The sequence below is a fragment of the Pyricularia oryzae genome, chromosome 4 (assembly GCF_000002495.2).
Source record: "Pyricularia oryzae 70-15 chromosome 4, whole genome shotgun sequence".
NCBI classification, from domain to species: domain Eukaryota; kingdom Fungi; phylum Ascomycota; class Sordariomycetes; order Magnaporthales; family Pyriculariaceae; genus Pyricularia; species Pyricularia oryzae.
In genome coordinates, this window is record NC_017851.1 from 411,893 (window position 1) to 435,961 (window position 24,069).

A 24,069-nucleotide genomic window follows, 5' to 3' on the forward strand; every position below is an offset into this window, starting at 1 on the left:
CTCAAGCTGCAGCCGTCATGTGCGTCAGTTGTTCAGGGGATGCTATCGCTGAGCTGGAACGTCGGCCGAGCCCGCATTTCCAAAACCACCACGACTTGTCTGCTTCCCCTCGTGCAAATGACACCAAAGCCATCGACGTGAATGATGCTCTGGAGCGCTTCACGCTTTGGGCTGGAAACACGGGCGCTCTCCTGTCCCCTACTTCCCGACTCTCCTTGGACAGCAGATTAGCCGCCGCGCCAGAAACACTTGATCAGGTTTGCGAGGTGCTGAACGATCTTGCCGATGCGATAGCAGACTGTAAGCGGCTCCTTTTAGCTTGGCTATTTGACTTCCATGCAAAGATTGCTAAGCTCCACAAAGTAGTACATATTATCTCCTCAGCGAAACATTACAATGATGACACTATCGACCCCGGCACGGGCATGACGAATGTCTGGAACACCCCAACTCCCAAGGTCTTAGCTTTGGGCTCGGTCCAAGATGCTCTGGAAGAAGCCCATTCGCAAATGGACATCATTTCCGAATACCTCATATCACTATTTCGCATCGCTATGATTATCCGCAAGTCGAGTACAAGGGATATAGGTTCTCACACGCTGTGATGAGCTCTAACACGGAGTTTACCGATATTATTGACATGATACACCTGCAAGACAAGTATCCCAAGCTATCCGAGAAGCTCCGAAAGCATCTAAGAGGCGTCAATGTCAAAAGACGCCAAGTCATCAAGTATTGTCATGACCACAAGACTCGTCTTTCGAATGAGGACGGTGACAAAGCTTTACCAGACTTGGCTAGAACTGGCGTTGGTTCAAGCAAGGCTAGCACGTTTGCATTTGGAGTCGCATCTGATCTGAAGTTCGATGCAGCTGAGGTGACTTTTGACGAAGATGTCGTCTCCCAGCTCTCGGTTTCGACTGCCAGTGCGGCAAACTCGACGCTGGCCCTCCCACGCCTTTCAAAGCTGTCCCCACACGGCGAACCGTTCGAGTGCCCAATCTGCTGTACATTCCAGTCATTCCGTCTCGAGGGGGCATGGAGAAAGCACGCATTTCATGATCTAAGAGCATACGCCTGTACAGCCGACTGTGGCGAGATTTTCGGTGACAGAAACGCCTGGTTTGAGCATGAATTGCGCCAACACCGATCACGTTATATATGCAGTCTCTGCGCATGCCCGGGTTTGCTCACCGAGGTGGACTACAAGGAGCACATCAGGAGCAGCCACGGGTCGTTTGACGAGGAGCAATCGCAGCGCTTGTTGGACTCGAACCGACAGATCAACTCGGTTTTCCGGGCTCAGGACTGCCCTTTCTGCGACGAATGGGCCTCGATCCTCAGTGCCAAGCGGGATCCCAAGGGGAAAGGTCGCCAAGATGACAAATGCGACCCTACAGTTTCGGCTAGCCGGTTCAGGAGACACGTGGGCACGCACCAGGAGCAAATAGCCATTTTTGCCGGACCCAGAGAGGCGGAAGATGAGGACGAGGCTGCGACTCCAACGTCGGCAACCAGCGGCTCCGGGAAGGAGCCTCACTCTCCGTCTCTCCCTGACTCTGATAACGGCGGCGAATTGCAGCCACGGGCCGCTGAAGAGCCCATCCAAGTTTCGGACGTTGTATCTGACAGGAACACAGACTCTTTTGCTTCCACGCCCAGTCATTTCGATCATAGACCGGGCCCCAGGGTCGGACCAAAGGAGACTGGATACACCCTTAACTCAACAGATGCTCGCTGCTCACCCTACCCAGACCTAGAAGAAGACCTAGTGGCAAGCCTTATTGATCTAGGGGGGCATGTCTCTAGGCAATACGAGGTCGATGCCGGTGGAAGAATGGTGCAAGGACCTCCCATAAAATTCACCGAGACAAAGCAAACACCGCAGCCACTATGGGAGGTGGAGGTCCCAGAGAAAGCACGAGCGTATCAAAGCCTAACGGATGAAATTGGGGAAACGCTCTCCTCGCAGTACCATGTCGACAACGTAAATGATGGACCCAAGAGTGCGCATGGCAACGCTCTCGACGCAGACGTAGCAGCAGCGGGAATCGGCAGCAACCCAATGGAGGAATTATTAATGATTCAACGTCGGCTTGAAACAGAAATAATTCCGGGCTGCAGGACATTCATATCGGCCAACTCAGCCAACAGGGTACGGAAAGACCACCTGCGGTTATCCGAGATGTTGAAAGTTGTATTAATGAACATAGACGGGGTGTCAAGGGGCGGTAACGAACTAATACATGGGCTTGGAAGGAAGCTGGCCAGCACAGTGGAGTCAGAACTGGCCGTCCTAGACAAGGCTTTTAAATCTGGAGGACGGCGCTTGTGGAATTGTGGATCATGCGGCAGACAGGTTGTGTTTTGCAAAGGGACAAAAGATGGTACGTATGAGGTTGGCAGCGGAGAGGGGACCAATATGGTCATCGCAACTGACCCGCTGTATTTTTGCAAATGCGGTGACGATTTTATCTGTTTAAAATGTGTCGTTGTCGAGGCCGAAATTTGCAAATGTTATACACCGGGGGAGTTGAGGAGGAGGCAGGCAAAAGGGCAGGTTTGAGGCATCAGGCAATGGGGGAATTTCTTTTCCCAGAAGAGTGGCGGAAGATGCGGATATGGACTAGTTCTAGGAAAGAAGCACAAATAATCATCCATCGCACATTGTCTCTTTGCACGCGATCTGAAGTTTTAATGCTATCATCGACTAACAGATGGGCTACAGATGACCCGCTGCATTGGTCGGTGGAAAAAAATCCATCTCTAGCTTAGGCTAAATAGGATGCAGATTCTGGACAGCGATATTCTCCCCATCAAATACAGGAATCATTACATATACCTGCACTGGCCAAACCTGGCCCCTGGGTTCCTGAGATCTCTTTGCCAAGCGTGCGGGGGAAGCAGATTACGAAATACAGGACCTGACAGGCGGCCAAAATGAGAATTGCTATGCAGGTTTGACGGGGACGTTATATTATTAAACCGTTTGTAAAAAGGGGATTGCAAGGCCCCGTGGCGCAGAAATTCGTAATGTGGATGGACCTGCAGGCCAAATGCTACTCAAGGCAAAATATGGTCAAATAGTCTCAGTGTTCACAGTTCGGTCCACTGCGAAGCAAGGGGATTTCAGTCTGAGCTCTGAGACTAAGACTACGCGCCGCCTGCTCGAGAACGGTGTTGATTACTTGACACCCCATTTGACAGGTAGGCTGAAACAAAAAACCGGCTTGGGTTTGAGAATGTGGATGGCAATGCATCACCAATAAAAAGGAGGAAAAAATTAAATGCAAAATAACAAAACAGACCAAAGCAAAAAAAGTACCACATCCTGTCATCAGACAAGTTGACAACCCGTACGTCTTACTTGTCTTTCAGCAGTTCGGCTGCACCCTTGAACCGCTCATGACTCTCTCGAGCCATTTCCCAAAAGTCATCTATTGTTAAAGGTTAAAAACTATATATTTTCCATTTGTGAATCGTTTTGGCAAGGGGTCGGGGAGGGAAACTCAAAGTCGTCCGTTCCGTCGAGCGTAATGCAATGCGTAACTCCGCACGTCCACAATATCGCAGGACTTGCATCTGTTGAAGTTTGGCGCGGAAGATCCTGATCCAGCGTAAGGCGTGGATAAGGCACAGATTCTTTCGTTGGAAACATAATGTTAGTTTTGGTAACAAATGTTGAAAAATTGGACATAAAAAGAACCCACGATGGGCAAAATGGCGATTGTTGTGGTAAAAAACCAAAGGGACCTTTTCTGGATCTGCAGTCAAAAACAGTCCGATTTGTTTGTCGATTGCACGTTAAATGGCAAACCCTTCACTTTTGGCAAGCATTACAAATGCTCGTCAGGGTCTCCCACCGTAACGCCGATTTCGCGAGTGACGACCGAGCCTTTATTGTCGACCATGCCGAGACTGGCTACCTTTTGCACGTCGTGCATCAATCGTCGGCCGGTGAAGGACGATATGGCGGGCGCCAGCGCGGCTCGGAAAGTCGCGCGTCGAAGCATTTTTGGGAAGATGTAGGTTCGTTGTCGTGATAATTGAAACGAGGCAAGGGGGAGGAGGAACAACAAAAATTTTCAATTGTTTTCCCGCCAACACAGCCATACGCCTCAACGAGACTTTGTGGCGTCGCTCGCAGCGTCAGTACAAAACACCACGTCCGATGCATGGAACACTGTTTTTTTTTTTTTTTTTTTTTTTTTTTTTTTTTTTTTTTTTAGCTGGCTTGGCTGCACCCCACGGCCGATAATGTTGCGTGCTTGCTTCGAGTGTGACAGACGGCCAACACAAACACTAAACAGGACAATACGACCGTGCGATATAAAAAGCAAACTCATGATCTTTTAGAATTCTGGCGGGGCTGGCGACTAGGAATTGTCCACTATTAAGGCTGCTCGGGGTGCATCGGGAGACGCGGGGGCATCGATCGCCACAGGGTTCCAGAATTATGTGGATTCCAAACAGTATTGGAATACATCTCTCTGAAATCCGCAAGTCCTTTCGGATCAGGCACCACCAATACCAAGGTTAATAACATGTCACAGGGCTGTACTATATAAACCGAGTCAGCCTTCCGTCATCTGGCAGGATGAATAAAAGACAGCTCCTCATGCCTCGGATCAGCCTTGGCCCATCAAAACACGCACTGCAAACAAATATCGCACTCGCACCCATGCAGTTTATCGCCTCTGCCCTCGCCCTCCTCTCCAACAGCCTGGAAAAATGCGGTACGAATCGCTGGAGGGCGGTTCGGAGTCCGTCGACGTCGCGGTGGGAGAGGACGCCACGTTCGTCGGGGTTAACACGCCGGACACCCTGCTCAAGTACAACGGAAACATCCCCAACATAACCGGGCAGCAAGGGGGCTCGACTACACGATTTCAGTCGCCAGGGCCACAGTTGCCAAGTTGGGTTGATTGCGGATTGCGGTAGGGGGGTGTGATTTGTGCATATATGGACGCGGACGTGCATAGACCCCCGTTTGCTAGGTTACATGTATAATGATACCAGTTGACTTTGTAGCGCTTGCATCATGTCACATGGTGTTGCTTCCACTTTAACTTCTACAGTGCATTTCGTCTAACGGTACAAAGTGCTAATATTATTTATTACAAAAGGTCAGCTCCCCTCCCCTCCCCTCCCCTTCCGGTATTTAGAACCTATGTTCCTGCGGATGTATCGTTAGCCAAAGTCCTCTTGTTCCTACAAGTTACAGGCAGCTTAGGCAGTATTTGCAGCAGTGAGTGCAACTTGCACACCGTTGGCCGGCTGCACCGTTAGGTGCAGTTCCTCCTGCCACGGCGTCGACTCCCTGCTCTCGATATGGCTGAACTCCTGGGCAAAGCGGACGAGCACAACGAGCATTTCGGTCAGCGCGTACTGCTGGCCGAGGCAGATGCGCGGCCCGCCGTTGAATGGGAGGTATTGCTAATTTGATTTGGATAATGTCAGTAGGTTTTTTTCACCTCCAAACACTCTTTTCACCAGTAATTTTCCACAGTGATTTTCCCCAATCCAACTCACCCAGCCTTGAATCTTGCCCTCCCACCGCTCCGGTCGGAACTCTTCGGCGTCGGCGCCATAAAAGTCGGTTCGCCGGTGCATGGAATACACCGAGTAGTTCACAAGACTGCCCTTGGGCACATAGACGGGTTCATCCCCGTTGGGCCCGCCGCCGCGAGGGAGTACCGTGTCGCGGACGGCAAGACGGCCGTTCAATGGGACGGCTGGCCAAAGACGAAGGGCTTTGGTGTGTCAGTGGAGGTTTCAATATGCTCAATCAAGAGTAGTGCAGGGAGACTTTTCTTTTTTTTTCTTTATTACCTTCGTTGATACAATACTTGGCGTACTTGAGGTCACGCAGCTGATCGTAGCGCGGCAGCTCCCCTTCAAACTGCGCAACCTCGGCTCGCACTTTGGCCCATATTTCAGGACGCTGAGCCAGGACGCGGAAAAGACTCCCGAGGACACTCGCCACGGTATCTCGACCGGCGATCAGGATGTTGAGCAGTTCGTCGCGGACCTTTTGCTTGTTATCGGTGCTCTCGACGAGATCCCTGAGGAAGTTGGTCCTCCCATCCGTCTTCCCTCCCTGCTTCCACGCCCAGGCCTCGTCGACAAAGCCGTCCACGTAGGCCCGGCAGATGTCGTGAGAATCCTTGAGCTCGCGGCTCTGGCGACGCAAGATGCGAAACGGCCCCAGCCGGAACAGGTGGGCCATCTCGTTGAGCGAGAACTGAAAGGCGCGGCTGAAGGCGTTGCCGGCCGAGTCCGCCTGCTCGACCGAGAGCGTGCGCGTCGACTGGCCAAAGAGGAACTCGGTGGCCGTGTCCATGGTCATTCGCATCAAAAGGGGCTGCAGGGCGACCGTGGTCCCGTCCGCGGCGTGCGGGCGCAGGAGCGCCATCAGGTCACTGAAGTGACGGTCGATCATGCCCAGGTCGGCGACCTGCTCCTTGGCGAAGTTGGGCCGCAGGAGCGCGCGGCTGTGCGCCCACTCGTCGCCGTCCGTCACGAAGATTCCGCGCCCGAGTAGGGGGCCCATGATCTCGACCCGTTCCGCAAGGCTAAAGTCGCGGAAGCGCGTCGCCAGCACCGTCTTGATGTTTTCCGGGTCGATGGTGTTGATATAAAGCATGCCCGCCGACTTTGTCGTGAAGGTCGGGCCCAAATCTTCGTAGTACTTTGTCCAGCCGTCGAGGAATTTCTTTTGCTTAAAGTTTGCGAGGCCCTTCAGGATGAAGTCAAGAGCCAAAATGGGATCCTTCTGAGGCCATGCTGGTGCTGGTTTACAGTTGTTCTCCGCGATGAACCTCCGACGTGCTGAAATCGAACGTATGGAACGAACGCCGCTGACAACGAGAACCACCACGAGGAACAGAAGCATGGCGGCCGTCGTGACGCTCCCTGAGAACCTGCCCCCAAGAAAGAGATTTGCAAAATCTTGAACACCCATATTTGTTGCAACGCAAAGGTGTAGTACTACCCAAAACTGTGATTAAAAAAAGAAAAAGAAAGAAAAAAAACAATAACTGACCCAAGGTATGAAGCGACGTTTGCTGTTATATAGCCGGGAGTTTGAGTAACAGACGTGGCAAGATAGATGTTTGCGGGAAAGCAAGCTTGGCAAGGATAAACGGCGTGGGTCTCTCTTACCTTGCTTACCTACGTCTACCTACCTCTACCTACCTACCCCGGTAATGTACGTACCCGCTAGGTAAGCAGCACACCGTGGCAACGGTGAGATTAGCAATGCCGACGGCCCGACCAAATCCTCGACATGAAATGCTGACAGCGGAGTTGTACATGCCCCCTCCTGCCAAGCTCTTGTCTCTGGGGGCCGCTGCGGATTTTGCGGGACAAATCAATGCTGCCAATCCTCACGTCAGCACGCCGAAACCGGAAAATCGGGCTGATTCGCTGGTACAAAAGGTCCCCCTCGACAAAGCTCAAATGCTTTCTTGTGCGCCTCACTATCATGGCTGACGCTTCGTACGCAGTCGTAACGCAAACGCACGCCAAAGTGCACACTTTTCCCCTAAAGAAAATATAAGCCCTGGTACTGCCAAGCAAAGCGTGGGAGGACTCGGACCAGCAGATAAAGCATTGAAACTTTGCAGCTTTATGGTTGCCGTCCCGCTCCGAGTGGAGGCACGCTGTCAAGGCTCAGATATACGAGCATCTCGCCGAACCAAGAGAACGGGATCGGCACGGGAGCGACACGGCAGGAGAGAGTAGAACAAAGCTTGCAATCGACGAGACCAGCAGATGAATAGCCCCAAATACCCGCTGCCAAAACAGGACAAGAGCCGCACGACCAAAATGGAAAGCCCTCCACTTCTCAGCGCCGCTTCCACCCCCTTTGGCACTGGTGCAAAAATCCACGTCTCGTCTGCGGTTCATTTGCCCCCCTCCCCTTGGACAGCTAACAGTGCTCCCGGATTTCCTACCGAATGAAACATGTTTATTTATCTTATATTCTGTATTATTCTTCAAACTCTGCTATACGTCTCCCATATTTATTTCCCCTTTTATTTCCTACAATGCACATTATACATTAGTGTCGTTTCTGGACCAAGTCGAACCGGCCCGTCTAAGAAGCTTGTTTATAAGCATTGTCGAATACAAGTAATTTGATATTTATGTTTCTTATTTTCCTTTCGTTATTAAATCCTATTGATTTATAGGCTAGATCTTAGAAACACAGGTCTGTCGCTAGGGTAGGGTTCTTGAGGGCAGTTAAGGATAGTACTGGTTTACTTAATCTTTGGGTGGTTGGGGACGCCGGAATTATTCTGTGTATTGCTTGCTCCAAGGGGTTACCTGAGAATTTAACCTAGGTTGATTATTGCTGAAGCCTTGGTTGAAAACTGTCTAGAACTTGAGGAAATCCATCCTTATATATCTTGGGCTGCCACTCTCAATCCTAGGATATGTTGGATTTATAGGTAACATATCCTTTGGATATACTGGATATTTTTGTAGCCACCATTTCCTCTTTTCTTGGCGCGCCATGTTACTGCCACGTGCAGATTTGGTAGTGCCTAGATATTAGCGTACAGCCCATGGGGGCTGGGTTCTGCTGAACCTGTAGATTCGCGTTACGTAAACTCTGTAGGAACGCCGCCTATAGATAGGGGCTCCTAGATCCTAAGGGCTACACGTTAATCCTAAATCCTTAAAGATCAGTTTTTAGTCCAAGTACTATTGCTATAATGCTGTCGTGGACTATTATACGCTGTTATGTCGCCCTGTATTTTGCTGGTTAGCGTGTGCCTAGCCTGTACCCGTCCCCAGCTGTGACAGATACGTGACCCGTAGTGCGGGGTCATTCCCATTTCCTGGCCTGGGCGGTCCTGCCCGTACCTGCGGCCCCTCCCTTCTGGCCATGGTACTAACACGCCCGAGGTTTAGCAGCAAGCCAGCCTCGCTCAGCGTGTCGCTGTCACACCGGCCGGTTTCGACGTGTGCCTCACGTGATAAAATTAGGCAGCAACTGGTTCTCATCGATGGTTAAACTCGAATCCTCCCACCTGAAACGGGCTGTCATACCTGGGTCCTCGTGGCAGACAATCACAAAATTCAATACTCGCATCTTTGCGGACATGCGTGATGGCGCCATCAAGACGTCGAGTTGGCCCGTTTGGTGAATGCCTCAACTGCGCGGGCCTCGACTTCTACGACATATTCGGGTTCGGGTCTTCCGACCTGATTGACCCTCTTTCTCTGCGGGACGCTTTGGCGAATGCTGAAGTTTGTGCATTCTGTCGTTTGCTCGTCCGGACGGCACGGCAATATGTCGCTCCTCATAATATTGTTGACCACCGAGACGGGATGCTTGTTACGTTCGCCTTCTCTCTGGGCTACTTCCAGGTCACGCCCTCAGACATAGGAAGTCGCTATTTGTGCTCCATCATCTCCCCGCCGCCGTGGCCGTTGGATACATCGAGGACGCTTGCATTCAGCCTCATCCCAATCTCCAACACAGTGCCAGATTCCCTGTACAACCAGCTCGAACAGGACAAGATTGATCTCGGTACCTGCGGCAAATGGATCGCTAGCTGCGAGAGTGGGCACGCGAACGACTGCGGTGCCTTTTCTGGACCTTTACGACTTGGTCCAGAAACGACACTTCGTCTCATCGACGCCGTGGATGAGTGCGTCGTAGTTGCGCCGCCTGATGCTCGATACGTCACTCTAAGCTACGTATGGGGCCAGGTCCAGCTGCTGGAGCTGAACAGTAGCAACGCACCAGTTCTGGCGCAGAAGGGCAGCCTCTTCTCTCAGGAAACCCGCGTTGCCCAAACCATCGTCGACGCCACCACGGTAGTAAGGGCCCTTGGCGAGAGATATCTCTGGGCCGACCAGCTCTGCATCATCCAGGACGCTCCCGAAAAGGCTCTCCAGATCAAGGCCATGGACAAGATCTACGGCGGTGCCTTGCTCACCATCGTTGCTGCGGACGGGGACAACGCCGATGCCGGTCTCCCTGGGGTCCGGCCCGGGACCAGAGGCCGGAACATCACTCAGATTCGCGAGGAAATTTGGCCTGGCCTTGTTGCCGCCGCCACCATTGACCCTCCTCCCGATCCAGCCGGTTCGGTCTGGGGCTCTCGAGGATGGACTTTTCAGGAGCAGCTGCTATCCAACCGCTTGCTTCTGTTCTATCAAGGCGGAGTCTCTTGGCAGTGCCGAACGGCCGTTTTCTACGAGGACGCACCGGCCACGGTGAAACATGGGGCCGGCCAAATGCCCCGGCTCAAGCAACTCTCCCCTCGTTGGGCGACTAGTCAAGCCCCCGGACGCATAGTTGAGATCCAGGAGGATTACCTCCCCGCGCCCCTATTGCGGCCGGCAGTATTCACCGAGTACGCAAAAGCGGTGAAGGAGTACACCAAAAGGCATCTTACCTACCCCGACGACATCATCAACGCTTTCGAAGGTATATCAAGCAAGTTGAGTCACCATATGGGAGACAGTTTCTTGGCTTCTCTGCCCGAAAGCTATTTGGATGTGGCGTTGCTATGGACGCCGGTCGTTCGCCAAACTCGACGCGATTGTCGCCGTATACAATTCCCCAGTTGGTCTTGGGCCGGTTGGATAGGCCAGGCAAAGTATGACTCCATCAACCCGGACGAGAGGGAATGGACTGAATCGAACATTAAGTGGTACTTGAAAGATGTAACGACAGCCCCTCGACTAGCAAACGAAGTTGGCATCGGCATCGACGAGGTCCGTCTCGGCGGCAAACTTAGCACCAACTCGCTGTTCTGGATGCCAATCTTTGATTCAGTGGCGAACCAAGCCGGACAAGTCCCTACACCCGAGTGCCCCGACACGCGAGGCCCATACCTTCAACTCTGGACCAGTTGCTCATTCTTCACAATCGACTGCAAGAGCTGGCGGACCCCGGAGGAATTACAAGTGAATTCTTCAGTAAGGAGCCCGATCCGGGCGAATATTCTCTGCGCTGCGGGAAACAGCCGGCAGCTTGCGGGGCATATGATCCTCAACGGCGACGGGCCGGGCGAGGTTACGAGGGAGCGGCACGAATTCATTGTCATTTCCGGCGCTTATGTCAAGGGATTCGACCCCATCAGCGGCAACGTGACATATTCGGATGAGTCGCACATGTACAACGTAATGCTCGTTGAGTGGGACCCTGTGCGGCAGATTGCAAGTCGGCTAGGTATTGGAAGGATATTCAAAGAGGCCTGGGATATGTCCCTGCCAATCGTTCGTTATATCACAATAGGATGAGAGTTGTCCGGCTAGCAGATCTTTCCACATTGCTCTGTGTTGCGTGCGACGACTGCAGACGAGCAGGGTCTGTAGGTGGGGTGTTTTTTTCCCTGATCTATATGGGCGTAGACGGCTCAATACGGCTGAGATTTCACAGGGCTGTAGCTGCAGGCCAGGGGTCTTGACCCAAAAACATGAGAATAGCAGATTAGGGTAGTCCAGTGCAATTCAGTGCAGCTCCTGCTGGAAGAAAGACCAGTGAGGGAGGCATCCAAAAACGATACAACCCTATAATTCAACCTGCCTAGATTTGTCTCAGATATTGTTCTGTAATCATTGATAAGCAGAAGGGACACAGATGATCCGATAAATTGTTCAATGGTTAAAAGACCATCCTTACGTCAGGCTAAATGGGATGCAGATCTTGGGCAGCAACGGTCTGCGCATCAAGTACAGGAATTGATCATAGATCTGGCACTGCAAAGGTACGGGCTCCTTAGATCCCTCTGCCAAGCGTGCGGGGGAAGCAGACTAGGCACTAAGCGCAGGTCCTGACAGGCGGCCAAAATGAGAACTGCTCTGCAAGCTTGACCGTTGATGGGAGCGTCGTACTATTGGACCGCTTGTAAAAGGGGATCGCAGGGCCCCGTGGCGCAGAAATTCGTAATGTGGATGGACCTGCAGGCCAAGCGCCATTTGGGGTACAATTTGATGAAGGTCTGGCGAGAATGGGGATGCATCATCCGTCTTTTTTTCCAGCAATAAGTTCGTTGTATAAACTTGTATTCCCCTTACTTAACTGGTGGGTAAGATTACAACCTCCAGTCTTTACCATGACCTCGGACGACTTCTGCGAAAACCACCCCGCCCACCATGTCCGCTCTCCACGCCATCCTCATCAGCAGTCTGCTCGGCGCCGCAACCCTCGTCCGGGCCGACAATCCCTTTGTGCAGACTCGCTACACCGCCGACCCCGCCACGCTCATCTACCGAGACCGCCTGTGGGCGTTCACCAGCCACGACAATGACGACGCCACGTGGTTCAACATGACCGACTGGCGCCTCTACTCGACCGACGACATGGCCAACTGGCAGGACCACGGCAGTCCCGCCGGCCTACGGACCTTTGCCTGGGCTCGACAGGACGCCTGGGCCCCTGGCGCGATCGAGCGCGACGGGAAGTTCTTCCTCTACGTGCCCGTCACCCCGTCGTCGGGCGGCGGCATGGCGATCGGGGTGGCCGTGGCGGACGACATCGCCGGGCCCTACACTGATCCGCTCGGTGGGCCCCTCGTCCACAACGGCGAGTTCGACCCCACCGTGTTCATCGACGACGACGAGCAGGCCTATCTGTACTGGGGCAACCCGAATCTATGGTACGTCAAGCTCAACCGCGACATGATTTCCTTCTCGGGTGCGCCGGTGCAGGTCGAACTTACACCAGCTGGGTTCGGCGCACGACGCCCCGACGTGCCCAAGGAGGGCCGCCCGACGTCGTACGAGGAGGGACCATGGCTGCATAAGCACAACGGAACGTATTATATGACTTACGGGGCCAACTGCTGCGACGAGGACATCCACTACGCCACGGCGCCGTCAGCGACGGGGCCCTGGACGCACGGCGGGCTGCTTATGGCCAGCCAGGGCGGGAGTTTCACCAACCACCCCGCCGTGGTGGACTACAAAGGGAAAGCGTACTTTTTCTACCACAACGGCGCGCTGCCCGGCGGCGGCGGGTTCCAGCGCTCGGTGGCGGTGGAGGAGCTTGCGTACGGCGCCGACGGGGGCATTCCGCTCCTGACCATGACCGCGGGGGGACCCGCGCAGATCAAGGGGTTCGATCCGTACGGCCGGGTCGAGGCGGAGACGATGGCGTTCTCGCGCGGGGTGAGCACGGACGTCTCGTCAGAGGGGGCGGTGTTTGTCAGCAAGATCAGCAATGGGGACTACGTCAAGGTCGGCGGGGTGGCTTTTGGCGAGGAGGGTGCGGCGTCGTTTGCGGCGGTCGTGGCTGCGGGACGGCGCAAGTGCGAGCGCCCGGCGGAGCTGCAGATCAGGCTGGATGGGGAGGACGGCGAGCTGGTGGGATCGTGCGAGGTGCCGGCCGACACTGGCGGGTGGGAGAGCTGGACGACTGTGGCCTGCGATGTCGAGGGCGCGACGGGGACGCATGATGTTTTCTTTGGGTTTGTGGGGAGTGGCGAGGGCGACTTGTTCAATTTTGACTCTTGGGAGTTTGCATGAGCGCTGATGTTTCGGCTGTGGCCAGTGACGGATGGAAGGGGATGTTGGGAGATGGGGCAAGAACCTGAAAATAAAGACGACTAAGAGATGAACGCAGAGGACAATTAGGGGTTCATTTACGTGCGAACGGTTCCTGTTTCAACTCCTATCCCGACTCGATCACAACAAACGCATTTACTCCGCCCCGTCCGTGTTTAGACGCCCACATCCGCAGCCCTACGATTAATATCAATGCCTGTATGAGGCCGGATCGATCTTGAGCTCGATCAAACGATTCAAAGGCTTGGAATCCCTCGAAGTTTTCCCCTTTTGACTTGCTGTTTTGTGAGTGGAAGTTTTAGGGGTTCGCGGGCGGGGAATTACTCGTCGCAGATCAAAGGCGAGGGGCGGGATGACATCTCAGCGTGGAGAATTGACCGGGGCTGGCAGCTAAGAATAGCCGACGGCAAACACGGTGTCCAAGGCGATCAAGGATATGGCCCTGTTGCGCAGTCACAATTCTGTCATGGCCCTGCTGTTTCGGCAGATCAAGGCTCCCCACTTTATGTTTCGATTTTTTGTTCCTTTTTAGAAAAGCGGCAAAGACATCAGCTGAGCAGTCCGCTTGGACAATGGACGAGGGTAGGGGAAGTTTGTTGATTCGTGTGTGGATTCGTGCGTGGAAGCTCAGAGCTAAAAGCTCAGAGCTCTTTGCGTAAATATCGTATGCATCCCAACCTCGGGCCAGAGTTTTCTTCTGCTAGTCTCTCCCTTCTTTGGACAACCGCGGGGAAGATACAGCCGGGTCTTTTTCTTTCCAAGGTCAGAATGTCGCGCAATACCACCTTCCAGTCGCAGGCATGGCGTCGCTTGTAATCGCAACCGATATCGACGTGACCTTCCAGATTGGAGTAGCATCGAATGCCCCGGCGTTGACCTTGTCGCCAATTCACCCCGCAAACCAGCGCAACGTTGACATTGCCAGACAGTCGAACCATTGAAACCATCCGAGCGCGATAGGGCGACTCCGGAAATCCTACATTCAGCGCCGCAATTAAAATCAACGATTTCGGCCCAAACTTCTTTTCCATTCTGTATATTTTATTTACTCTTTGTTTCCTCTTCTTTTTCGCGGCGCAAGACTTGTCTCAGGAGAACAAGTCGCCCATCGTTTCCTGGCGAACTATACCCAGTTTTCTCGCACAAAAACACAAACCTGCCAAGATGCACTCCCCATCCTTGGCAACGGCCCTCTTTCTGGCCCTGGTCCTCCCCCTCACCCTGGCGCAAAACATCCGCGCCATCTACCTCTTCAAGGACGTGCTCAAGTCCAACACGACGGCGCTGACGCAATCGGGCTTCAACAGCGCCATCATGTTTGGCGTCGGCGTGGTGGCCAACGGCGACATCATGTACTACTCCAACACGCCCGGCAGCTCCGACGTGCTCGTCGCCTCGGGCGGGCAGTACGTGGGGGGCGCGGCGCTGCAGAACAAGGTGCGGTCCCTCAAGGGCAGCGGCAGCAAGATCACGCGGCTCGAGATCTGCATGAACTCGCAAAACATCCGCGAGCTGATGAGCAGCCCGGGGCCGGGGTCCAACACCAACATCTACCGCAACTTCGCCGCGCTCAAGACGGCGTGGAACCTGGACGCGGTCAACAACAACGACGAGGCGCTGTACCACGTGCCCAGCACCGTGGCCTTTGGGCGCATGGTCGGCGCCATCGGGTACAAGTACTCGGCGTCGCCCTACACGCGCATCTCGTTCTACCAGGACCTCAAGAGCCAGCTCGGCGCCGCGCTCATGGACCGCTTCTACCTGCAGTGCTACGACGGCGGCGCCGGCAACGACCCGCTGCAGTGGCAGGCGCAGCTGGGCGCCAAGGTGGTCCCGCTGCTGTGGGTCGTCAACGACAGCAAGCCGTCCTACGGCCAGAACCCCGCCCAGGCGAGGAGCAAGTTTGCCGCCTGGAAGGCGAGGGGCGAGCTGGGCGGCGCGGGGTACTGGAACGAGTTTGACATTGAAAAGATGAACCTCAGCTACACCGACTACGCAAACGTGCTCAACGACCTGTTCCCGGGCACCGCGGCGGCCAAGGTGGAGGGGGATGATTCGTGGAGGCAGAGCTCTTGGGAGGGGAGGGTGCGATCTGCGTCGAAGATGGCTGCTTGATTTGAGTACGGTGGGCGATGATCGATGATGTCGGTATTCCAATTTTCAGCATGGTTTGGGAAGGGTTTTATGATTGTGTTGTTCTCGTTATATGTATATATTTTGTGGCTGGGAAACACCCTAGCCTACGTCCATTCGGATTAAACATATCCATCTGACCATTTCAAAATGAGTTCTAAGATCTCGACAATGTGCTTGACTGCTTGGTATTGTGCCAAAGAACCTATCTATTGTAGTGACTCTAGCGAGCGGAAAGGAGATAATGAATGGTGACGACTCAAAGAGTCGAAGAAACGAACCAATGGCAAGAGTAGAGACAAAAGAAAAATAGCCAAGAGACAACAGGACGTAAAGCGATGCTGTCTAGTGGTACTCGCTATGCCAAAAAAAAACCACGTCTCTCGTACTTCACAATATTTGCCGGTCGACCCGCTGATTCGGCGACACCAATTCACAAAATCCCATGGGCTCTTTTCAACTCTTCACCAGCTCATGCTTCGGTCTTGCGAGGCTTCAAGTGCACAAACATCGGCGGCTTGTCCCACAGAGTGTAGGCGAGCATCCCCTCGGCCCAGTTCTTGCTCTGCTCGTCCAGCTCCATGTCGTAGTTGTACAGCATGCGAGCAAGAATCATACGCATCTCGGAATAGGCCAAGCTGTGGAAAGGATGCACGTTAGGAAAAGGGTTGCTTTTTTTTATCTCCAGGGGTTACTCTTGACAAGAGAGTGGCAAGGAAAAAAAAAAAAAAAACCTCACTTTTTACCGATGCAGTCTCGTCCACCGTGGTTGAAGGGGTTGAAAGCCTCCTTCTTATCGGCGTCGTAAATGGGGTCGGCGTCCTTGAGCCACCTCTCGGGGATGAACTCCTCGGGCTTGACCCAGTTCCCGGGGTAGTGGTTGGAGGGGTACTGGGCGACGAGTAAGATTGTCTGTAAAGTTGGCACATTCACAAGGGTCAGTAAATTTTCTTTGTTTGAATCGTTCCCTTCGCTTCCCAAAGAGTCATGGGGCCTCGAGTTAGTTTTGGAGTGGGGGGCCATCACTACTGACATCACCGGGGATAAACTCTCCGCAGACCATCGAACCCTCTGGGGGAGTCTGGCGGGGTAGTTCGGCCGGGGCAGCCGGCCAAAGACGCATGGCCTCGTTCAGCACAGCCAGCAAATAATGCGACTGCTGCACCTGGGTCATGGTGATTTCGTCCTCGCTCTTGAACAACTCCCTGACCTCCTTGGCGGCCTTGGCCTGGATTTCGGGGTGCTTGCACAAGAGGTAGGTGGAAAACGAGAGGACCGTGGCCGTGGTCTCGGAGCCGGCGCCGACCAAGAGGTCCGAGTTCCTCTCGATCTGTATGGGCGTGAAGCCGAAACCGTTCTTGTCCCTGCGGGTCATGGAGTCGTAAAAGTCTGGCCGCGAGGAACCCATGGCCTCCCTCTGCTTGAGCTTTTGGCGAAGCATCTCTTCGTGCTGCATCTTGTGCTTGACCGCGGACGGGAAGAAGCGATACATGAAGCTGTCGATGTTGCTGTAGTACGCCCGCATGTTGCTGAGGAGGTTGCCGTCCCTGACGCTCGCAAAGATCAACCTGACCCAGGGGTGCATGGTCTTGCTTTCCAGGCAGTGGAAGGACTCGCCAAACGTCAGGTCGCCGATGATGTCGAACGTGGTGTAGTTGTACCACCGGACGATGTCGACCGGCTTGGAGCACCCCTCCGAGATGACCGGGAGCCGCTCGAAGAAGAGGTCAATGTACTTTTTGATCAGCGGTTCCTGCTCGAGCATTCGCTTGGCCGAGAAGGCGTGGCTGAGCACGCGGCGTCCCTGGGCGTGTTCGTGTCGATCCGCTCCTATGATGCTGTCGGCGAAACTCGTATAGTTGACCCGCTCCTTGCCGTTTTCGCTCTCGCCGTGCTTGCGGTGGCCCATGACCTGCTTCCAGGCGTCGGGCCGCACGTACGAGAGCTCGTTTGGTGCTATGCGGACCACGTCGCCGTACTTGCAGTGGAGCTCCAACAGTTTGTACTGAAGATGGCCTCCGGTGGAGCTCAGGACGTAGGGGATCCTGGAGGCGGCCCACGATTTTGGGCCGGGGTACTTACTCAGCGGGTGGAAAAAGACATTGTAGATAGGGCGCACCACGGCGAGGTAGACGACGTAGCTGACGATCCCAAATCCCACCAGGCTGAACAAGAGGGTTGATGTGCCCAGCCCAAAGGACGCGGCCGGTGTTTGCTGCATCAGACCCATGACCAGCACGATGGGGGACAACAAATCTTGACGAGCAGATGACGCTTGGAGACAAGATTAAAACTGACCAGCTGGGTTTTACACTTTACAGACTGCAAAGTAAAAAAAAAAAGCCAGCTTTAGCGATACAAAAATCCTGAATCCAGAGGGATGTGATTATTGCACGGGGAGTGAGCTTTTAAATGTTGAAAATTAATATTTTGTGGCCTCGGCAATTGGTGCCCTGCCGTCTTCATGTTCGGAATTCATCAACTGCCCGGTTCTCCGCCAATGTTAATACATGGTCCGCCCCGAGACGCCGAGACCATGCTTTCGTGCATATTGCAATCGGGGTTGATGCACGCAGTGACGTCGCAACTATATGCAGGGCTCCACAATGATTTCGAGACATTAATACCACGTAATTTTACCGGACTCTTAGATTTCCGAGAACCAGAGCCTCTGCACTTTTTCCCCCCCCTCTTGTACTTTGCCTTGTAGGTATTTCCGGCTTTGTAATAGTTTTTGCGAAAAAATAAAAAATAAAATCAGGTACTTGAAGCTCCCCGCGAACAGTCAAGTTGGTAAAAGCCCACGCATAAACATACGGTGACAGGGGAGGGGATTTTTCGCACGATACCATAGTAGTTCTCACTTCGGGTCCTCCCGCAAATGGTTGGCGCTTTGGTTTTTTTTTTTTTTTTTCGTAGCGGGGAACTCGGCATTTGGTTCATTCCCGGCCCGCAGTGGAGATGTCAGTAGACCAATGCGGATGCGGGAGTTTGAAACAACGATCAATTGAATTGCTGCTTGTATGCGTATGATGTACTTGGTATTTCTCTGCTACTTTTCCCGCCCCCGTTGATCAAGGTACAAACACAATCATCTAATCTACCCAAGTCTACAGTAAAGAAACCACACAAAAACCAACACTTACACACTGAGATAAAATGGAATGTTGCCCGGATCCAACGCCTGCCATATAAAGGGCATCCCCTGGCTCAGCCCCCTGTCGTCGAACCTCCTCGCCTTGACCTCGTCGCTGGGGGGAATGGCGCAGTGGTTAAGCGCCATGGCTGTTACTTGAGTAACGTAGGTTCGAATCCTGCTCCCTCCACCTCCTCCCCGCTTACCCGTGGCAAGGATAACCCGGCTGGCTATCGACAACAACCACCCGCCTGTGCCGTCGAGCCCACACTTGTTGGGGACTTCGTCTCCATGGCTACAAACGACCGACAGCTCCGCTGTTTGGACACAGGCCCCTCTCGATGAAGAGCCGTCAACTGCCGTCAGACGAATCCTCCGTGCGCCTGAAGGCACGGGGTCGCGTCAGTGAACAAACCTGTAAGCAGGACCGGGCACGAACCCGGTCAGGCTCGATTCGCTTCTATGCCCTTGTTTTCCGCTGTGTAAATAGAGAAAATAGAAAGCGCGCCGAGATACCCCTCGGGAGGTTGCTAACGGCCGGCTAATGAGCCGGGCCGAGCCCGGCGTTAAATAATACTACTACTACTACTACTTGACCTCGTCGCTGATCCTCCCCATGGCCCTGACGAACCTCTGGTTGGCCCGCCTGTAGGCCTCGCCGTTGCCCAGCAGCAGCTGTGGCGCGGCAAACATGTACCTCAGCGTCTGGTTGGTGGGCACGACGTCTGGCCGGTTGAAGCGCGCCAGCAGCGTGACCTGGTCGACCGACTTTTGCGCGCTCGGCAGGTAGCCCAGCAGGTCCGCCGTCGTGTTGGCCTTGGACGTCGGCACCGGCGCGTACAGGGCCGTCGGGTGCATGGGCAGCACCCCCGACGCCGTGACCGGCTCGCCCTGGTTGAGCACGTGGTGCGCGCACCCCGTCAGCCACGCCATGTGCGTCAGCACCTCCACCAGCCGCTCCCGCGTGTCCAGCGGGCCCGGCTCAAAGTCCTCCACCCCCGCCGGCCCGTTGGCCTCGGCCACCCACGCCTGCAGCTCCGCGTCCTTGGCCACCATCTCGTCGCTCTCGTGGTACGTCGCGTCGACGAAGCTGCGCACAAACCTCCGGATCACCTCGACCAGCCGCGAGCCGTCCTCGTAAAAGGGGAAGTGCGGCAGCTCGGGGCCGTAGTCGGCATCAACCAGCCCCCTGGCCCGGACGTCCGTGTCCAGGTACCCCGCGCGCCACCTCCCCGTGGTGGGGTACGAGTCCCCGACGAACTTGTAGACCATGTCCTGCGGGTAGGCAAAGTTCTGCTCAAACAGGCCACCCTTGTTGAAGAGAACTCGCTCGCCGAGGGGCCGCACCGCGTAGGCTTGGTACATTAATCGCTCCATCAGGGCGAGGACCGGGTGGCGGGCGCTCATGGTGCGGAGGGCGGCGAGGTGGACGATCTCGGCGATGGCGTGCGGGTAGGCGACGTGGAAGATTTGGCCGTGGAAGAGGTCGTTGTTGTTGAACATGATCTTGGCCAGCAGCCAGTTGTTGTTGTCCGTGTCGAGCGGCGTGTAGGTCAGGTCGGCGCCGACGTTGGTCTTGATGGCCAGAGGCAGGAACTGGTTGCTGCGCGGGTCCAGGTAGAAGAGCGCCGTGCAGGCCGCCGAGTACCGGTTCGCAAGCCTGGTGTAGTTGCGCTGGTAGCTGTGGTCCGCCACGAAGAGGCGGCCGGCGGCGTGCAGCGCCTTGAGGCTCGTCTTGGTGAGCTGCTTGACCGTCGCCCGGTCCACCTGGAACGGCAACGCGTCCTCGGTCGGGTGAAGCCGCTTGAGGATGTACGGGTTGACGGACAAGCGTTCCATGGAGAAGAGAAGATCAGAAGTGTAGTTCTCTGATTGGCCCCGAGCGATGCCTTGAGGCACGGAGCCCTTCCACCCGTCCTGGTACAGCACCTTGAAATCATCAAGGCTGTTCAGTCCACCATTCTATAGTGCAGCCTCGATCTTAGCTCAGGTCCCAAGACACCAAAAAAGTACGCCACGTATTTGACAGCTTGGCAGGTTCTCGGGGGGAGGAAGCTAATTTACCTGTTTGATGTTGGCAGCTACCTTGGCAGCGTCTGTAAACGCACGAAGTGATTGGACTACCGCGGCACCCTCCCACACCGTCTGGTCCCGCAGAGAGATGGCGTCGCCGAGGGGTCCCCCCGGAAAGTAAGAAGCGTTTCCCAGCAGCGACGGGCCATAGAGCAGCGTCGCCTGCTTGAGCCGGATTTCCGCCGTGCGAGCAGTGGAGTTGCCGTCTTCGCATGGTAGCGTGTACACAACCAGCTCTGGAGGGGCAGCGCCACTCACGTTCTGGCTGGGGGCGACGGAGGCAGACGTGTTGTCAGCACGAGCTGCAACAGCAACTCGATAGCTGCTCGAGGGGACGGCCACGGCCAGTGGCGCCAACCCCGCGATCCAGACAAGTACGCGCATGGCTGGGGAAATAAGGCTTCTAAAATTATGACACAAGGGAGGGGGCGCGGGCTGCATGGAGAACAAGACTCCAATTGTGAGTGATACAAAGGGAAATTATGGGGATCGTCGGCCGAGTTATATACAGCTTCTTTTCATGCCTGCCAGAACGCCACCATTACACCAGTGCCAGGGTAGATCTCATCGATCACCTACCTACCCGCTGTATTAAAATTCTTTTGTCGTCAGCCTCCCCCTAGCACTAGCTAGTAAGGTCATATAGTTGGATGGAAAATTATTGGTCTGGTTTCGAACGGGGCTAGAAGAGGGACGGCTTCCGCCAGCCCCCAGCCACAATCTTGCTGAAGAAGGATCGAGCGTACGAGCCAGTTGCCAGGCAGCGCGCTGCTAAAAGAATAACTAACACCCCTGTCTGGCAGCATGCGGCCAGCCGCAGTTCCCGCTACAAGTGTCGATGCTTGTGTGCAACGTTGATTTGCAACATGTGCGAGCACCTCGCTGTCGTTTGACGATGGATGATGTTTTTTGTTATAGTCAGCTGCGGCTGACGTGTCACCTTTTGGGCTGCCACGTTTGGTTACACCAGTGAATCCGGTTGTATTTTTTTTTTTTTTTAGAATCTCGCCGGATATCTCCTTTGCAGATTGAGTTGCTAGCCTTGCAGTCTTGCCCTTGCCAGACTTTTCGAATCCAAAGCGAATTCAACATGGCGGAGAAAACTCAACATGAACCGAAAACTTGGAAAGGAAAAGCAACAAGTCTGGAATTTCTTCAAGCCACAAATGTGGCCACAAAAAAAAGAAAGCAAAGAAAAACAAAGCAAGAAAAGTGTGTGCGTCATTCAGCTTCGCTCCTGCACCTGAACCCACAGATTCTCAATGTGCATCAGGCCGTTGTAGTTGTGCAAATCCCATGCCTTTTCGGGATTTTCGACGGTCCAGTCGAAATTTCGAACCAGCTGTCCGTGCGTGTGAATATCAGCATTGACGAGTGCTTGCACGATTCCACAAACAAGAGAAGAAACAGTTGAACATACCTCAAAGATGACCTTGCCAAGCTCAAACATCGCCACCGACTTGCCCAAGCATTGCCACTTGCCATGCCCAAATATCAAGTCGTTCGTCTTTGTCATCAGCGGCAGGTTCGCCCCCTTGTCCAACCACCTTTCAGGCCGGAATGATGCCGCATCCTGCCCGTAGATGCCCTTGTCGTGGTGCATCGCGTTGCCCGAGTACCCAACATCTGTGCCCCCCGGGATGAACACCTGCTCGCCGTCCACCTCCCACGTCTCGCCGCCGGCCGGAATGTCCCTGGGGAAGAAGCACACCACCGGCAGCTTGACGCGCATGCCCTCGCGGATCACCGCCTGCAGGTACGGCAGCGCATCGGCCTGCGCCTTGGCGACGACCTCGGGGCTCTGCGGCGCCCCGCCCCGGCGGACCGCGTCGTCGACCTCTTCCCTCAGCCTCGCAAACACGCGCGGGCTCGTCAGCAGCAGCAGCATGATGCCGCGGATGGCGGCGGCCGTGGTGTCGCTGCCGGCAATGACCTGCTCCAGCGTCTCGGCGCGCAGGGCCTCGCCGCGCAGCCCGTGTCGCATGAAGCTGGCCAGCATGTCGCTGCGCTTGTCCAGGTCGCCGGCGCGCACGCGGCGGTCCACCGCCTCGTACACGGTGCCGATCATCTTGCCGAAGCCGTAGCTGTCCTTGGCGCTCGGGCCCAGCTTGCAGACGATGGGCAGGTCGACGAACCGCCGCACCGCCCAGCCCAGCGCGATGATGGCGTTGTTGATGCGCAGGCCCGACGACGCCGACGCCATGTACCCGTTCAGGTCACTGTCGGCCGCCAGCAGGCCAAATGCCGTGCCGAAGCCCACGCTGCTGATGACGTCGAGCGTGAACATGGGGATCTTTTGCGCCAGGTCCATGGGCTTGGAGGGCTCGCCTGGCCTGGTGCAGTAGCTGCGGATCAGGGAGAGCAGGGCCGAGACGTTGGCGTCGATGTCGGCTTCGAGCTTGGCGTTTTCCTTGCCCGAGTACTGTTTTTTTTTTTTTTTGTTTTGTCTTGCTGTCAGCTGGAGGGGGTTTACGACGTTACGTGCGAGTGTCGCGGTAATCTTACGCCCGACGCCACCTGCTTGCGTCGTCTCTCGTGCTCTTGGTCGTTGGTCATGGTGAACACATTATCCATACCGGGTTCGAGACGGCAGCCTCTGTAGAACCACTCTGTGCGTGTATAAGGCGAACGCACGGCGTTGAGGCGGGCCCATAGCTCCGGCGACGAGGTGATGAGGGAATTGGGGCCGACTCGGGTGAGAATCCCTGTTTGGCCTGCACGTCAGCTCGATGGTGATTTTTCATTTTGAGGCCACAGTCACTCGAGGTTTTTGGGTTCAAAAGGAACCAAAAATGCTTGCCATGCTTGTTGCTCGCCGCATGATACCACTTGTGGCATTCTCCGCTCAAAAATGCCAGGCTGTGCGGGATGTTGCTGACGCCAGTCCATCGCGGGCCGGGGATGTGCGACAATCGTCGGTAGCTGACAATGGTCCAGACCGCGTAGGATGCAATGGCAATCCCCACGATCGCCTGCACACCAAGGGATTTTAGGCCTTGATACAATGTCTCCATTTTGTTACTTGTAGGGGTGGCACTGGAATCTGTATGCAAACTGACTCTTTGTGACGGCTTCGGGATGACCCAGCTTCACTTGTGGAAAATCCCGTTCGCATGCGCGACACCAGCAGTCGAAAAACCGTTGAGAAACCACCTTTATATCCTTCAATCCAGGCTGCATATCGCCCGAAAGCT

The 24,069-nt window shown here is 54.8% G+C and overlaps 8 protein-coding genes and 1 pseudogene across 9 annotated transcripts; 5 read left to right on the forward strand and 4 right to left on the reverse strand.

The window, feature by feature from the left end:
• Positions 1-17: 17 nt before the first annotated feature.
• On the forward strand, positions 18-2,566 carry MGG_08493 (uncharacterized protein; the record flags this gene model as incomplete). The annotated part of the gene is made up of 3 exons (XM_003715952.1): positions 18-300; positions 367-573; positions 657-2,566. 3 exons carry the CDS (start codon positions 18-20, stop codon positions 2,564-2,566), a joined length of 2,400 nt encoding a protein of 799 aa, XP_003716000.1.
• Positions 2,567-5,152: 2,586 nt separating this feature from the next.
• On the reverse strand, positions 5,153-7,099 carry MGG_08494 (cytochrome P450 52A13). Its single transcript, XM_003715953.1, has 3 exons — positions 5,833-7,099; positions 5,533-5,753; positions 5,153-5,436 (listed from the first exon to the last, which is right to left on the reverse strand). The coding sequence occupies exons 1-3, from the start codon at positions 6,962-6,964 to the stop codon at positions 5,230-5,232; spliced, it is 1,560 nt and encodes a 519-aa protein (XP_003716001.1). The 5' UTR covers positions 6,965-7,099; the 3' UTR covers positions 5,153-5,229.
• A 1,970-nt stretch (positions 7,100-9,069) lies between these two features.
• MGG_08495 (uncharacterized protein) lies at positions 9,070-11,301 on the forward strand. Its single transcript, XM_003715954.1, has one exon. It carries the CDS (start codon positions 9,121-9,123, stop codon positions 11,266-11,268), a length of 2,148 nt encoding a protein of 715 aa, XP_003716002.1. The 5' UTR covers positions 9,070-9,120; the 3' UTR covers positions 11,269-11,301.
• An 822-nt stretch (positions 11,302-12,123) lies between these two features.
• On the forward strand, positions 12,124-13,494 carry MGG_08496 (endo-1,4-beta-xylanase D; the record flags this gene model as incomplete). Its single annotated transcript, XM_003715955.1, has 1 exon — positions 12,124-13,494. One exon carries the CDS (start codon positions 12,124-12,126, stop codon positions 13,492-13,494), a length of 1,371 nt encoding a protein of 456 aa, XP_003716003.1.
• A 950-nt stretch (positions 13,495-14,444) lies between these two features.
• Positions 14,445-15,709, forward strand: MGG_08497 (uncharacterized protein). Its single transcript, XM_003715956.1, has one exon. It carries the CDS (start codon positions 14,698-14,700, stop codon positions 15,646-15,648), a length of 951 nt encoding a protein of 316 aa, XP_003716004.1. The 5' UTR covers positions 14,445-14,697; the 3' UTR covers positions 15,649-15,709.
• A 429-nt stretch (positions 15,710-16,138) lies between these two features.
• Positions 16,139-17,896, reverse strand: MGG_08498 (uncharacterized protein; the record flags this gene model as incomplete). Its single annotated transcript, XM_003715957.1, has 3 exons — positions 16,139-16,304; positions 16,406-16,578; positions 16,700-17,896. The coding sequence occupies 3 exons, from the start codon at positions 17,894-17,896 to the stop codon at positions 16,139-16,141; spliced, it is 1,536 nt and encodes a 511-aa protein (XP_003716005.1).
• Positions 17,897-18,893: 997 nt separating this feature from the next.
• On the reverse strand, positions 18,894-21,259 carry MGG_08499 (manganese lipoxygenase; the record flags this gene model as incomplete). Its single annotated transcript, XM_003715958.1, has 2 exons — positions 18,894-20,764; positions 20,867-21,259. The coding sequence occupies 2 exons, from the start codon at positions 21,257-21,259 to the stop codon at positions 19,391-19,393; spliced, it is 1,767 nt and encodes a 588-aa protein (XP_003716006.1). The 3' UTR covers positions 18,894-19,390.
• MGG_20177 lies at positions 18,921-18,992 on the forward strand (annotated as a pseudogene). Its single transcript has one exon. The product of its transcript is annotated as a tRNA-OTHER (tRNA).
• Positions 21,260-22,100: 841 nt separating the features above from the next.
• Positions 22,101-23,889, reverse strand: MGG_08500 (pisatin demethylase; the record flags this gene model as incomplete). The annotated part of the gene is made up of 4 exons (XM_003715959.1): positions 22,101-22,217; positions 22,296-23,297; positions 23,381-23,565; positions 23,637-23,889. The coding sequence occupies 4 exons, from the start codon at positions 23,887-23,889 to the stop codon at positions 22,101-22,103; spliced, it is 1,557 nt and encodes a 518-aa protein (XP_003716007.1).
• Between the last annotated feature and the right edge of the window lie 180 nt (positions 23,890-24,069).